Source organism: Callospermophilus lateralis, unplaced genomic scaffold (assembly GCF_048772815.1).
Source record: "Callospermophilus lateralis isolate mCalLat2 unplaced genomic scaffold, mCalLat2.hap1 Scaffold_890, whole genome shotgun sequence".
NCBI classification, from domain to species: domain Eukaryota; kingdom Metazoa; phylum Chordata; class Mammalia; order Rodentia; family Sciuridae; genus Callospermophilus; species Callospermophilus lateralis.
Window position 1 is genome coordinate 231,858 of NW_027517019.1, and position 13,788 is coordinate 245,645.

Here is a 13,788-nt window from a genome sequence, read left to right on the forward strand (position 1 = left end):
CACCCTGTAATGCTAAGAAGGCTTAAAAAAGCCAAACATGCTTGTTCTAAAAGCTTTCAGGTTTGTTCATATATCCTGCTTATTTTGTTTTCATGGGGAAGTGTTTCTATGGAATATGAAGATTAAGGGTCCAATTGAGTTTTTCATTCTCTCTAAATAGATACCCTGTGGTGAACAAAGCCTTTCTGCTCCACATGCTCTGGAGATTAGTTGAGCACTTAGAACAGTTTGCAGTGTTGATCTTATTCACTCTAAATAGAAAAGACTGCTCTCACTGATATCCTACAACTTGGAGAATTAATAATTTTATATATTTTTTTCTGCTCAGAATATTGTGGAAACAGAGAAAAATATAGTGTGTTCTTTTTACAAATCTTTGAAGACCATATGTAGTATATGTGGACGGCATACAATTTAAATATACAAAAAGTAGAGTGCTCTTTTTTCTTCTATAATCCTTTTTTCTGCAAGATTTTTCAATATGTTCACATAAAACTATCTTCCTCCTAGTTTAAATCATGATCAATATATTGCTTATCTTTCTAAAAAAAAATAGGTCGCTAAATTTCAATTTTGAAAAGTGATTATGAATTATGTGTTATTAGTAGATATATTTTAAGTGATATTGCAAAGGAAATTTGGCTCACATATCTTCCCACATGTGCAATCCAGACACATTTAATTGTGAAACAAGGACATTTATTTTGGAGGCCTTAAGAATATTGTTATTTTACAATAAATGCTTATGACATGGCACTTACATGATATGAATCCATGTGTCAGGAATAATTCAAAACTTCTTTACATAAAATCAAACTTTTCTTTTTGGGAAGATTGCTGCCTAGTAGTTTATAGTGTATGGACACTTTACAATAAAACTTTTACATTATAGATTTTACAATAGTGTTTTATGGCTATATTAATTAGGGTAATTATTGCTAGCTGCTTTACCAAACAACCTCTAACCCTCAGTGTCTTGGCACAGTAAAAGATACTTTCTTATTGACACACTCATCTATCAAGGTCAGGTGGTTCTCCTCTAAGCAGTAATGTAAGGGTGTAGGTCTCTCCAGAATTGATATGGCATTATTTTCAGAAATATTTATGGTTTCTGAGCGAGGCAAAGACAGATAATGGGTGATCATTGGGAGTTTCTAATGACAAGAACCTATTTCATGTCTCATATGTCATTATCAAAAACTCTCTCCCATGGTGTCTAGTACTAGAAAGTATCCTCCATGTGTCCCAGAAGAATTGGAATGGATATTTCTGTGTCTGTCCCAAAAGCTATACCAAAACCCAGGCACACCTAAGGAGACATTGATGAATCCACATCTTCTATCCACTTGCATAATGAGTCAAAAAATACCTTTGAAGCCAACACACTGAGTAAAAATTGGCAGTTCTCTACCCAACAAACTGATTTTCCTTAGACTACAACCTGTGTTCCCTTTCCCCTGGTTTTTAATGCCCTGTTCAGAAAAGGGGCCCTTTCCAAGCTCTGTCAAATATTAGCTTTACCCCTTAAAATATATATTAAGTGTATTCCACATGGTAGGCAATAGGAGCCAGATAGACAAAATCCTCTGGTTTCATGGAGCTTACATTTGAGTGTAGGAAGATAGATAAAGACCAACAGTAATACATGAATATAAAAAAGCAGTTGATAAGAGGGTGATCATTGCCATGAGGAAAAAGACAAAAGGGAAAGAAGTTGAGAAATATGGAGGTAGGGAAGAGATATTTTTCAGAATGTTCTTTAGGGAAGGCCTCACATACAAGGTGACATTGGAGAAAAGACTAGAAGAATGAAAGCAAAGATATCCAAGGAAAGGTCCTTCAAAGACATAAAAAAACAGCAATAAAATCTGGGGCTTATTTACCAAAAATGTTAGGGGAGAAAAATGACTAGAGCAAGCATAAAAACAAAATAGAACACGAAGTCAGACAAGCAAAAGAGCACATATGATGTAGGACCTTAAAGCTGCAGTGTTGCAATCAGCCTTACAGTATGTTGAGTGGGAAGCTACTGGAGAGAGGGGTGGGGAGTGGGGGGTGGGGGGAGCAGAGGAGTGACATGATCTTCTCTGTTTTTCTTTTTAAAAAGATCGTCTCCACTGTTGTGTTATATTTAATGGGGAAAAGGTGTAAAACAGATCACATACTTAGGAAGCTGTAGAAGCAACATAGGGGATTCATAACAAGTCAGAAATAAGTGAAAGCGATGAGAAGTGAGGAATTCTGGAAATGGTGCTCACAGGTCTTGTTAATAAAATTAGTAAAGCAAAGCTTAAAGGTCACTTCATAGCTTTGGTGAACTTGTAGGATGAAATTGCCACAGGTGGGGAAGAGGAATATCATGCAAGACACACATTTTATAAAGGAGGAACTAGATTTCAGTTCTGATATGTGCAATTTGAAAAGCTTTCTAAATATCCAAGTGGATTTGTCCCATGTAGATTTGGTTAGAAGAGTCTGCAGTTCTTGGGAGGAAAGATCCAGAATGGAGATACTTCATTTCTTTGTGGTCCCAGTTTCTCAAATAAAAAATGAGGACAATAACAACATTTATGTCATGGGATTGTGGTCACCTGACAATAGCTAATTCTCAGTAGTCTAGTAAGATACTCTTTAGTGAATTGACTTTGTTGAGATGAATCAACCTACAATTGAATAATAAATTTAATTTAGATAAAATGTATTTGCTTATATATTTTTATTTTTCTATAGCCATTTGCAATTCCATTTCCCTTTCCTGTTGGTTTATTTCAATGTGCTTGCAATGCCCTTTCTTCTTAGAAGACACAGTCTTCAAGGATATTACTTAATTATGAAGCTATATAATTTCAGGTTATATTAAATAGTCTTCAGAGTTTTAGCTGGCATAAGCAGATACCATTTTGACCATTTTAGAAATTAAGCTGCTCTGATGGAGAGTAAAAATCAATGTGAAGATCTGTTATTTTGGAAGCAAATTTTATAATTTCTCCTTGCTGTCTCTCTAAGAACAATAACTCAAATGAAATAATTAATTTGCATTTATAATAATGTTTAGTGATGGGAGTCCCAAACTCATTAGATTATCCAACAAAGAGATATCTCAACATTACATTAGCTTTTTATCTTGGAAGAAATGTTTGGAATAAAACCTTATTTTCCCAGACAGAGACTCTGTTCCCCTCAATAATTAGAAATTCATAATATAATGTGAAAAGTATACATAAGAACTAGTAACCATCCAACCTGGGTGCTCCAGATTCTCTGTGCAGTAGAGAATAATATAATTTTGCTCCTAAGACAAAGTATAAATCTTAGAATGACCAGTTTAACATTCCTTTGAAAAAGCTATTTTTTGTATATAAGAAATTTATACTTTTCCCTTTAAAATTCAATGATAATATTATTAGAAAAAAGAACCTGGTTATAAAAGTGTCATAACAATGCTATATTAAGTACAGTATCTTCTAATTAATGAAATAAATAGTATACATGATTTTTGCTTTTTATGAATAAATAACATAATTGCCAATACTCTAAGGATAAACTAAGAAGTACGCAATAGCATACACAAAATCACAATAAATCAAGCTAAATGAATATTTAGAAGGATTTAAAAATTATTTTAAACCTGGGTGTTGTGATGCTCACCTACCATACCAATGACTCAGGAGGCTGAGTCAGGAGGGTCACAAGTTTGAGGCTGGCCTCAATCATTAGCATTTAATGAGACTCTCAACAACTTACAAAACTACCTCAAAATAACAAATTAAAAAAACTGGGGATGTAGCTCAGTGGCAAAATTCCCCTGGGTTCAATGCCCAGTACTAAAGGAAAAAAAATAAATCATTTCAGCTGGTGTAATATTTAAGGAAGGAAGTATGATTTCACAGTGGAAGATTTTCAAGACACAAAGTTTTAGATATGAATAGCTAATAAAAGGAAAATGAAAAATTTGCTGATACTTGAACTTTAAAGTTTTTCATTTCCGATATTTAATTTAAAAAGCGTTTCTAAAAAATTATCTATTCCACTACTTCTCAAATTTCCATGATATATTGCCAACTCTAGTACCATAAAGCATATTCAATCTGTATGCTGAACATTGGTTATTATTTATTAAAATTAATACATTGGAAGATTATAATATATTAGTTGTAACTCATTAGCTAACTCATGAAACGAATAGCCAGAATTGGTTGTCAGGCAGAATGTTAATTGCATTTAATAAATGTTAGCTTAACCCTTTGACTATTGCTAAATGTGCCACATACTTGGGTAAAGGCAATCATATGTTGCATATGATACGGCATATAGTTCTTAATTTCCCAAGGGTGATGTTTCCTATGGAGATTGGCAGGCTGGCTTTTGTTCTTTTATTAGCACAGTTGCTAGAATTTCTAGTGATGTTATTATTTTATTTTTTGCCATAGTATTTCTACTTTGAAAAAGGAAGGATGAAAATAAATTATGACCCTTAGGTTGCCCTTTAACCTTGAATGTTAGCCCCAGTGTGCAATTGAAAACATTTTCCATGTTTAACAGTTGGATGAATCCAGTCAATTTGATTTCAATGATGCTGTGGTAGAAGACAGCAGAGACACCAATAATATGCATTTTACATATCAATAATTGACTTTTATTTTTCTCTGTTTTTTTTTTTGTTTGTTTGTTTGTTTTTGCATGGGTGATACTTGTACGAGGGCAGGAGTTTTTTTTTTTTTTTCCAACTTGAACTAAAACCTGTATTTTTTCATTAAATTTTAGTCCATTCTAAACATTATTCAAAATTTTTAGATCTTCCACCACCACCAGATCCCCCACCAGGTCAGGGTTTAAGGCAGCAAATAGGCCCGAGCCAGCATGCTGGTCATGTGGAAAACTCAACAGAGAGAAAAGGAAGCTCTCTAGAGAGACAACATGCCTCCAGCTTAGAAGACCCAAAGAGCTCCTTGGATTGTCCAGCCAAAACCTCCCTAGAGTGGCAACGACAAACCCAGGAATGGATAAGCTCCACAGAACGCCAAGAAGACACACAAAACGCCCCACACAAACAAGGGGTTGGATCAGGTGTGTTCTGCACAGTCCCAAGCAAGTGTGGGCTGTGACCCTTTTATTTTCTACCAGGTATTCTAGAAATGGCAGTTGTTTAAGGGCATCCAAGAGATATTTGCCTTAAGTCAGTAAGTGAAGTAGGAATTTCTCAAGCAGACCTCAGAGGCATGTTCCTTGAAACTGATTACAGTGGTGATTGCTCCTCAAATTGACCACTCCATAGGTCTTTGAATCCAAGAGATCTCCAGCCTTCATCTACGGTCTCAGGGGACAATTTTGGCTTTTTTGCCTTTTACCTTTTCTATTGAGTAGCTTTAAGACCACTAAATTTCAGCTTTTGTGTCAGTTTAATCTCTACCTTCAAGGAGATTGTCATTTTGACAAAAGTAACCAGTCACTTGAAAGGAGAGCTCCTGTCAGTCAATTAGGTGAATTAATTGAGATTATAAATTTACAAATAAATGACCAACCAACAGACCTCATGTTGGAAAAGGTTAACTGATTAAATGTAGATGACTGTTCACATGGGGACAAGAATGCTCTTGTTTATAAATCACACTTCCTGGAAATGTTAAAACATAAATTTCATGGTTTCTGATTGGACATTAATTAGGGGTGAGGCTATTGCATTTTTTGGAATATCTTGCATCAGGATTTACTGAGTATTAATAAACATATACACATGCACACAACTTTTGAAACATATTCCATATTCATTTGGACTCAATCTTTATTAGACAAGTCCTCTCCCCATGCATTTCTGTAATTACATTTTGTTACAACACTGTGCTCAAGTTTTTGAAAAATTCAATTTGTGCAAGGGCCAGAAGATGACAATTTCAATATCTAGATTTACTGAAATGTTTAGGAATGGTTGACCATTCAAGCTGTGAGAGAAAAATTATGTGAACCCTGTCATTAAAGACTATCTAAGGCAAGAAACAGTAAATTCAGCCAACATTTTTTCATCATCTAATCACTTGTTAATGGCCAAAACCTCAAAAGAAAGAAAGAAATAGAGTAGTTGGGGTGGAGAGGAAGATGTGGAGAGATGAAAAGAAAGAGCTAGAGAAAGACAGGAAGAGAGAGATAAGAAATAAAGAGAGGAGAAAAGGAGAAGGAAAGAAGGATTCAAAATATTAAATAATTATTCATAATACATTTGATCAGTTATTTGTTGGGAGACAATATACAAAATAAATATTATCACATTTGTTAAAATTGGGTGGGTTTCTCTTTTTCTTTTAATGAAATTCCTAGCCTTTCAATTAATATATTTATGTCCCAAGCAACAACAAAAATTTAAGAAACTTACTTAATTTGTTAATACAAAATCCTTGATCTAAATTGATTGAGAAAATATTGCTGTGGTTTAAACTAAAACAAAACCACGTTCCTTCTGTTTTGATGGGAATATTGAAGCCTCATTGAACTCTAGAAATTATTCTAAGACATGCTTTTTTTTGAAACAAAGTAGTTCACTGTAAGCTGCTCTCTTTTATAATGAATTTAAGTTTTGCAAATAATATACAACAGTGTATACTTATCCCAAGATCTCTTTTAATTTAATCCTGCTTCAGATCCTATTGTAGGAAATGTTGCTTGCACATGGAAATTCCTTTAATATCCAGTCTTGATTAAACCTCTTAATTTTAATTTTACTAAAGAATGAAATAGTAAAATGGTCCATTCTGAGCTTAACTTGTAAGAGTTAAATTCGTGTTATTTTCCCAGGCTGCAGTTCAATTTAGCCCTTTATTGTTTTTTATTTTTCTTTTTCAGAGGAGGCCTTGGTGCCCTATAGCAAGCCCAGTTTCCCATCTCCAGGTGGCCACAGCTCATCAGGAACAGCTTCTTCTAAAGGATCCACTGGACCCAGGAAATCAGAGGTGTTGAGGGGAGGCCACCAGCGCAATGCCAGTGACCTTCTTGACATAGGATATATGGGCTCAAATAGTCAAGGACAGTTTACAGGTGAATTATGTAAGTGTTTTAGGTCACTGAAAAGGCTACCATAGCCAAGCACGGTGTGGCACAGCTGTAATCCCTATGACATAGAAGGCTGAGGTAGGAGGATTCCAAGTTTGAGGCCAGCCTCAATTTAGTAAAACCATCAGCTACTCAACAGGACCCTGTCTCAAAATGAAAAATAAAAGCACTGGGGATGTAGTTCAATGGTAGCTCATCCCTGAGTTCAATCCCCAGAACCAAAATAATAAAAATTATGGTTTATTGTGATTCAGAAAAAATATTAGATTAATAATATTGTCATATTAAACAAATTTAAGAATGATAGAAAACTTTCCCTGCTACAGGAAAAAAAATCAATGATTTTTAAACAAGTTTGGTCATAACGTAGATGATTGCTATTTATAGCAGGTCGATGACATAAATATTTCATTTATATTTCAAGCTGATTTATGCTATGTAAGAATTACTTTAAACATGGTGGTGCACACCTGTAATTCTAGCTACCAGAGGCTGAGGCAGGAGGATCACAAGCTTGAGGACAACTTGGGCAACTTAGTAAGATCCTGTTTCAAAATAAAATATAACAAAGGCTGGGGATGTAGCTCAGGATAGAGCACCCTTGGTTCAAACCCCATTACCAAAATAAACAACCATAAAACAACAGAAAATTGTTTAAACGTGGGCAAAGAGTCTCAACACTTACAAGTTAAATTAAATGTAGTTCACTGGATACTTTTCTTGCTCTTTTAAACTCAGCACAATAAAAAAGAGAGAAATTCTGGCCCTTTGGTACTTTAAAGAGTCTTCTTAGTAGTTCTTCCTATTCTTCATTTATTTGCTCTTCATTCGTTTTTTTTTTAAATTTATGGAGTCAGTCTTAAAAAAAATTTGATCTTTGATTTGAGTTAGTTCACAATATTTTTATTATAATGATATAGCTATTGATTAAGTTTATCTTTTTGAATGAAGAACTGGCATTGGTTTTCATATTTTCTAAATATAAAAATATGAGGTAATGGTGAAAAATAGGGATGTCACAGTTCGTCCAATTAAAAACATTGAATTTGTGTTAATTCCATTAGGAAATTTACCAACTCCCTATTCCCTATTATAATGATGCCTGCTTAAAATTGTCAACTGCTTCTTTGAATTCAGCTTAACCAAGTCTGTTAAGAGAACAGCCATGGCTTCTAATGTTCTCAACCACTTGCCTGATTATAGCTCATGAGAAGACAAAGCTACTTTTATGATCTCTTGAATTCCTCATGGAAAAATAGTTTATGATTACCATTATGCTCACATCACAGGCTGGAGGAGTTCATGAGCTAATGAAAAGGGAAAATAGTTTCAAACTTATCGTTTATGGATCTGAGTTATCATTATTGGCTATTATCAATCAGATCAGTATTAAGATTTATTTATAATTTTTCATTTGGCCCATGGGTACTTGAAATTTTCTTTAAATTTTATATTGACATAATCGTAGGTGTTCAGGGAGTGAAAATAAAATAGCTCTAGTTGAATTTTAAATTTCCAGATACTACAGTGTTTCTATTTTCCTTGTTTCTCTGGTTCAACGAAAATGAATTGCACAAACACACCAAGATCTTTCTGATGACTTCATCTTCATTTACTATCCGGTTGCTCTGATTTTGAATATGCAGGTCAGGATAGAAGAATGCATCATTTAACTCTTGAGCTTTATTCCTGACTTTTGTTTCCATCTCTTTTTAGAGTAACCGAGAGGAGACATACAAAGCTGCTCTGAAGGATCATCAGGTCCCAACTCATGAACGTGATGACACTAAACAGTGCAATGAACAATTTCTTTTATTTATGTACTATTAAAAGAACTGTAAATGCAATGTAAAGACACACAGCCACACATATCCCACAGATATTTTACTTGTGTTCTTCTCTTAAGTACACCATCCACCTTAACTCTTTCTTGTCAGGAGTATATAAAAAAAAAGAAAGAAAACAAAACTTGCCCTCCAGGAAGAAAAGGATTTTTCTCTGTATATAATTTCTTTTGTGCATTGCTATGCAAGCTCACTCTTTTTAGCTCTGTTCCTATTATTGTCTGTTCTTATTGGTTTGTTTTACTATATGTGAATTAATAGGCTGTGGTTCCATATATTAACTTTTAATTGTGTAACTTTTTTTTTTGTCAGAACAGAAATTAGAAGTTTATTAAAGGACAGCAGAAAAGACTTCTCCCGGAGGAAGAAGGGGACCCAAAAGGTGGAATCCGTGGAAGTGCAGTTGTTTCCCCTTTTTATAGTTCTTTCAGTGATGGATTGTAGGTTGGAGGTCTACAGGTGGGCTTAATTATCACCTTTTGGGATGGGCTATCTCCAAGTCTGTTGGGGCTGTTTTCCCAGGCTCCATTAACATTTCCTTGAGGTGGACTTTGGCCTAGGGCCTTTTCAGGACTTCATTAACATTCCATGAGTTGTCCTGCGTTTTCCCTGAGTCATTCCCAGCATGGCCTCCATTTTAGATTTCACTCGATATTAGATTTACCTAACTACACTGACTACCTAACTTTTAATCTGGCTTCATTCCCCCTTCTAATTTGGGAACTCCTTACTGCTGTAAGGAAGGGGGGGCGAAGAAAATCTTTCTGGCTTCTTCAGGCTGAAAAGGGACGGTGTGGGGCAAGCAGTTTGGAGTCCCCCTTTAAAAATCGGGTCTATTGAGTGGGTCCATGATAGAAGTCTGATTGAGAAGTAATTGGCTGGAGGGCCATTTGAGTGATGGGTTGTCTATAAGAGAAAAAAGAATTCATTAGTACTGGAACCAGACTGATGCAGCAATAAATCTCATAGCACAGGAATATGCCAATGAGTATGATGGCAAAGACAAAGACTAACAATGTTTTCCACCAGGAAGTACCAAGAACCAGGAGCTAAGATTGCTGAGAACATGGCTTTTATCTGAGTATGTAAATCTTTAAGGATATTTGTCACATTGCCAGAATTGTCAGGGATGTAAACACAACATTAAGATACAGTTTAATGTCATCTGACTTGCAAAATCCTTTTACTAGTATGACCTCTGTGTCTAATAGAGAAATCTTTAATTCTGTTACTTAGGGCTGGATAACCATACTAGCAAACACCAGGCCTACCTGTGTAGGTTAGAAATAAAGGCCTTGAACTAAGAACTACTTTGGCAGTTCCTTTTGATAGTTATCAGGCATTCATGTCTGAGAATCTCTTTTGAAGAATCCAGTTTACTTATTTATGGAAGTTACATTTAAGTATTATTTTATTTAAAATGCCCAGGAATAGCTGTGTTTTGGCTTTGACTGTCTTTGCTAAGTGTTTAAGATGAAGCAAGTCAAACTGACTTTTGTTTCTATCTATTGTTAACAGTCAGCCAAGTTTCCTTGGGAGTCCTCGGGAACTTACAGCAGCTTCTCAGATCTGCTAGTGCCATTTGCGCTAGGATGGGTCCAGGCCTTGCTTGACCATGTGGCTTCCCTCAGAAGCATCAGGAATGTCTCCCTTTTCTGATGACCCTCCTCTTCACAGCAAATGCACTGACTGGCTTTCTGTCCTCCACTGGTCTCATTAATCTCCCTGATCGGGAGGTTATGTGGCCTAGAGTTGCAAAGCTCTTTGGAAAAGTCCCCTATCCCCTGACTCAGACTGACTCAGACAGCAAGAGTCAAATTTTTAATTTTAAAACTTAATCTTAAACATTTAGCAAATAAGTTTTAACAGCCTTATATTAAGAGCACTGGGATTTAATGTCTATCTCTCTATCCTGTAGGTGATAACTCCTTATCTTAAATTAACCCAGGTTGTGAGTTCTTAAAGTAGTACCTCTGCAAAACAGGCAATCTTTAGACCATTTATAAGAAAACTACAAAATAAAATTATCAAGAGTAAAAACATATTTAGTTCATATAATAGCTACCTTGAATTTTGGTGGAGTTATACATTATATCCCCTGTTTGAGATCCTGGTAATCATGACAAAAACTAACCTTTGGACACAACTTTTAATGTACTGAAATCTAGCCTATTTCTTTTATAGTCACTTTCACATGCAGTGAGATGGGACATAGAGCCTTATCTCAAGTAAGGGGCTCTTCATGAATTTTACTATAGCTCTGAAGCTGATCTTTGCTTTTTAGACATCATTTTATAAAGCCTACATAAATTGTTGTAAACTTGAGCAAACACAACATAATATCACATCTAAAACATGAATTAAAGAAAGGCTGAAAGCTTCTAACATTTTGTAGAAAAGTAGCAAAGTACTTTTGTGTTTTACAATAAAACCTTTACATAGATTAAGCCCTCATTAACTTAAAAATACACTTAAGTTGTATCTCAGTGTAAAAAGGTAACATAGAACTGTACATATCTTATTGATAACAAGCCCAGTTATAGAACACAAATGATTTAATTATATCTCCAACATGTCTTTTTTTAAGCCTAAAATTACCATCATATAGACTCTTATCCAGAAACACATTTTTCCTGTATGAAATCCATACCTAGAACTTTCTAGTTTCTTTTTTATCTGTTAACCTCCTTCTGTTCACATTTTGAAACAATACTTGTAAATTTTGAATTTAATCAGATTATTTTATAGACATCAACATTTTTAGGTTTTATTTTTGAACACCTAGAAAAACTTATAAGCTTAATTTTAAAGACATCTTTACTTTTATCTGTTTACCCAATTTAAATTGAACCATTTAAATCATGTGAGTCAAAGAAATTTGGATTCATTTTTAAAATTTTTCATGAGCACTCCTCATCTGCCAATTGTTATATCACTGCATGATATATGAACATACACACATACAGACATACTGACATACAACACGTAACACAAGTGTAACACAACACAATATTAAAGGCCTTGTTGCTTTCTTAATTGTGTAACTTTTATGTTTAAATTTTGCACTGCAATTTTATTTGGTGATAAGCACAAATCTTTACTCCTTATGACATGAAGAAAAGATTGAATGTGAAGGGGGTTTCTGTACTGTAAGCTAGGTTGGATAATGCTGGTGTAACTCATTCTGTTAGATGGTTTTCAGCTGGGGTGTAGAAATAGGAAGATGCAAAGGAACAATGGTGTTGGCAAAGTCTGAACATCAGAAAACGAGTCTGTTTTTAAGAGAAGAAAGATGGATTTTGCTATTGACAAAAGCAAGGGGTCAAAAGAAGGAATTTTAAGTCTTTAGGCTGAATATGCATTAAAATATGCAGATAGCAAAGATGTACTAAACTTGCTTTAAAAAAAGATAATTAAAGTTTTATTTAGAATCAACTTTACTTGTCATTGTAATTGACCCATCTGAGAATGGCGACAAGCAAAAGGAAATTAAGGTGTTTCACAAGAGCTGTATTTATATTATAGCTTTTTAAAACAGCATTTTCTGAATTACCATAATTAATCTCTCCAACTCATTAAGTCAGAATATAACATGAAGTTCCCCAAGGAAACAAACAAAATGAACTCGCGACTATCTAGCAAGTAAAGAAGCAATTTATTATTAGGACATGCTCAGGCTGCTTCCAAACATGAAATCTATTGCAATATCTTGTTTTGTCTTTCTAATACATGTACAGTACACACTAGAGGATAAAACTGAATCACTTAAATTCATGATTGAAAAAATGCAGTCTATATACAACTTTGTGTTTCATTTAACTAAGATATAAAGTTGATTTCACCAAAGGTAGAGCCAAATTGCAAGTGCTTAAAAAGCAGTGCTCAGAGTATGTTCAGTTCACCATCCATAAGTTTATTGGAATAAATATTTGATGGTACATTCTCGGAAATTGGCTACCAACTAAAATCTGTTTGACCCATTTTGAATGAGTAAATTGAAAAGAAAAAATTAAAAAGGAGAAAAAAATGCATGTTTATACACTTTTTAAATAAAACCAAACCTTGTAAGTGGACACTAATAACAGTGTCCTCCCTCATTTGTTTTCACGACTTTGAGAACAAGAAGTTGAACATCAGCTACGTATGCTCAAAATAAATGTGACTTTGAAATATATGTTAGCTACTGTACATGTATAGTCAATCAGTCAAGTAGAAGATAACCTTCCTGAAATTCCCACTTGTGACATTTTCCCATGTGCTACCTACGCAATCTTAAATTCTAGCTCTGACTATATTTTCTTATGTTTTTCCTACGATATATTCAGTACTTCAAAACTATTCGATGTAACAATCAGGATCAGTTTTCAAGTAGGAGACCCTTTAATAGGTCTCATACTCTGCATTATTGGCTCAGTCACCGGTTCATGTCCTGTTGTCATAGCAAAGGGATGACATAGTTCAATGGCTCCATCTTTTGAATTCCCTGAGACTGCATCAGCACAGGCAAGCCTAGAATGTGATGTTATTTATGGACCCCAACATCTTCTCGGTGTCGTGTGTAGTTCATTTCTTCACTGAAGAGAAAAGGAATTCTGAGACACACTTATTAAACACTTTATCAGCCTTCTACCATCAGTGCCTGGATTTTCATGCAGTTTGATTTCTCTGGGATAAAGAGACTGGGAGAGGAGAAAAAGCTTTTGCAAAAAAATGAATACATAATAATTCACAACTCTAAGATGTGAGGAATTTATTTTTTATTTGTGAAGTTCCTTAATTCACCTCCTTTATTTCAAAACAAATATCTAAGAAGTTATATTCATTTGTATTTCATCTTTTTGCTCCTCAATCACTGAATTTAGTCTAAAATTTTATCACATAGATTATACAAATTCTTGACTCC

General features: G+C 34.5%; 1 protein-coding gene across 1 annotated transcript in view; it reads left to right on the forward strand.

The window, feature by feature from the left end:
- Nucleotides 1-13,788, forward strand: part of LOC143386822 (roundabout homolog 2-like) — a 132,711-nt gene that overhangs the window by 70,421 nt on the left and 48,502 nt on the right. The window contains 2 exon segments of the mRNA XM_077108543.1: nucleotides 4,795-5,067; nucleotides 6,835-7,035. Coding sequence (XP_076964658.1) covers nucleotides 4,795-5,067; nucleotides 6,835-7,035 — 474 coding nt within the window.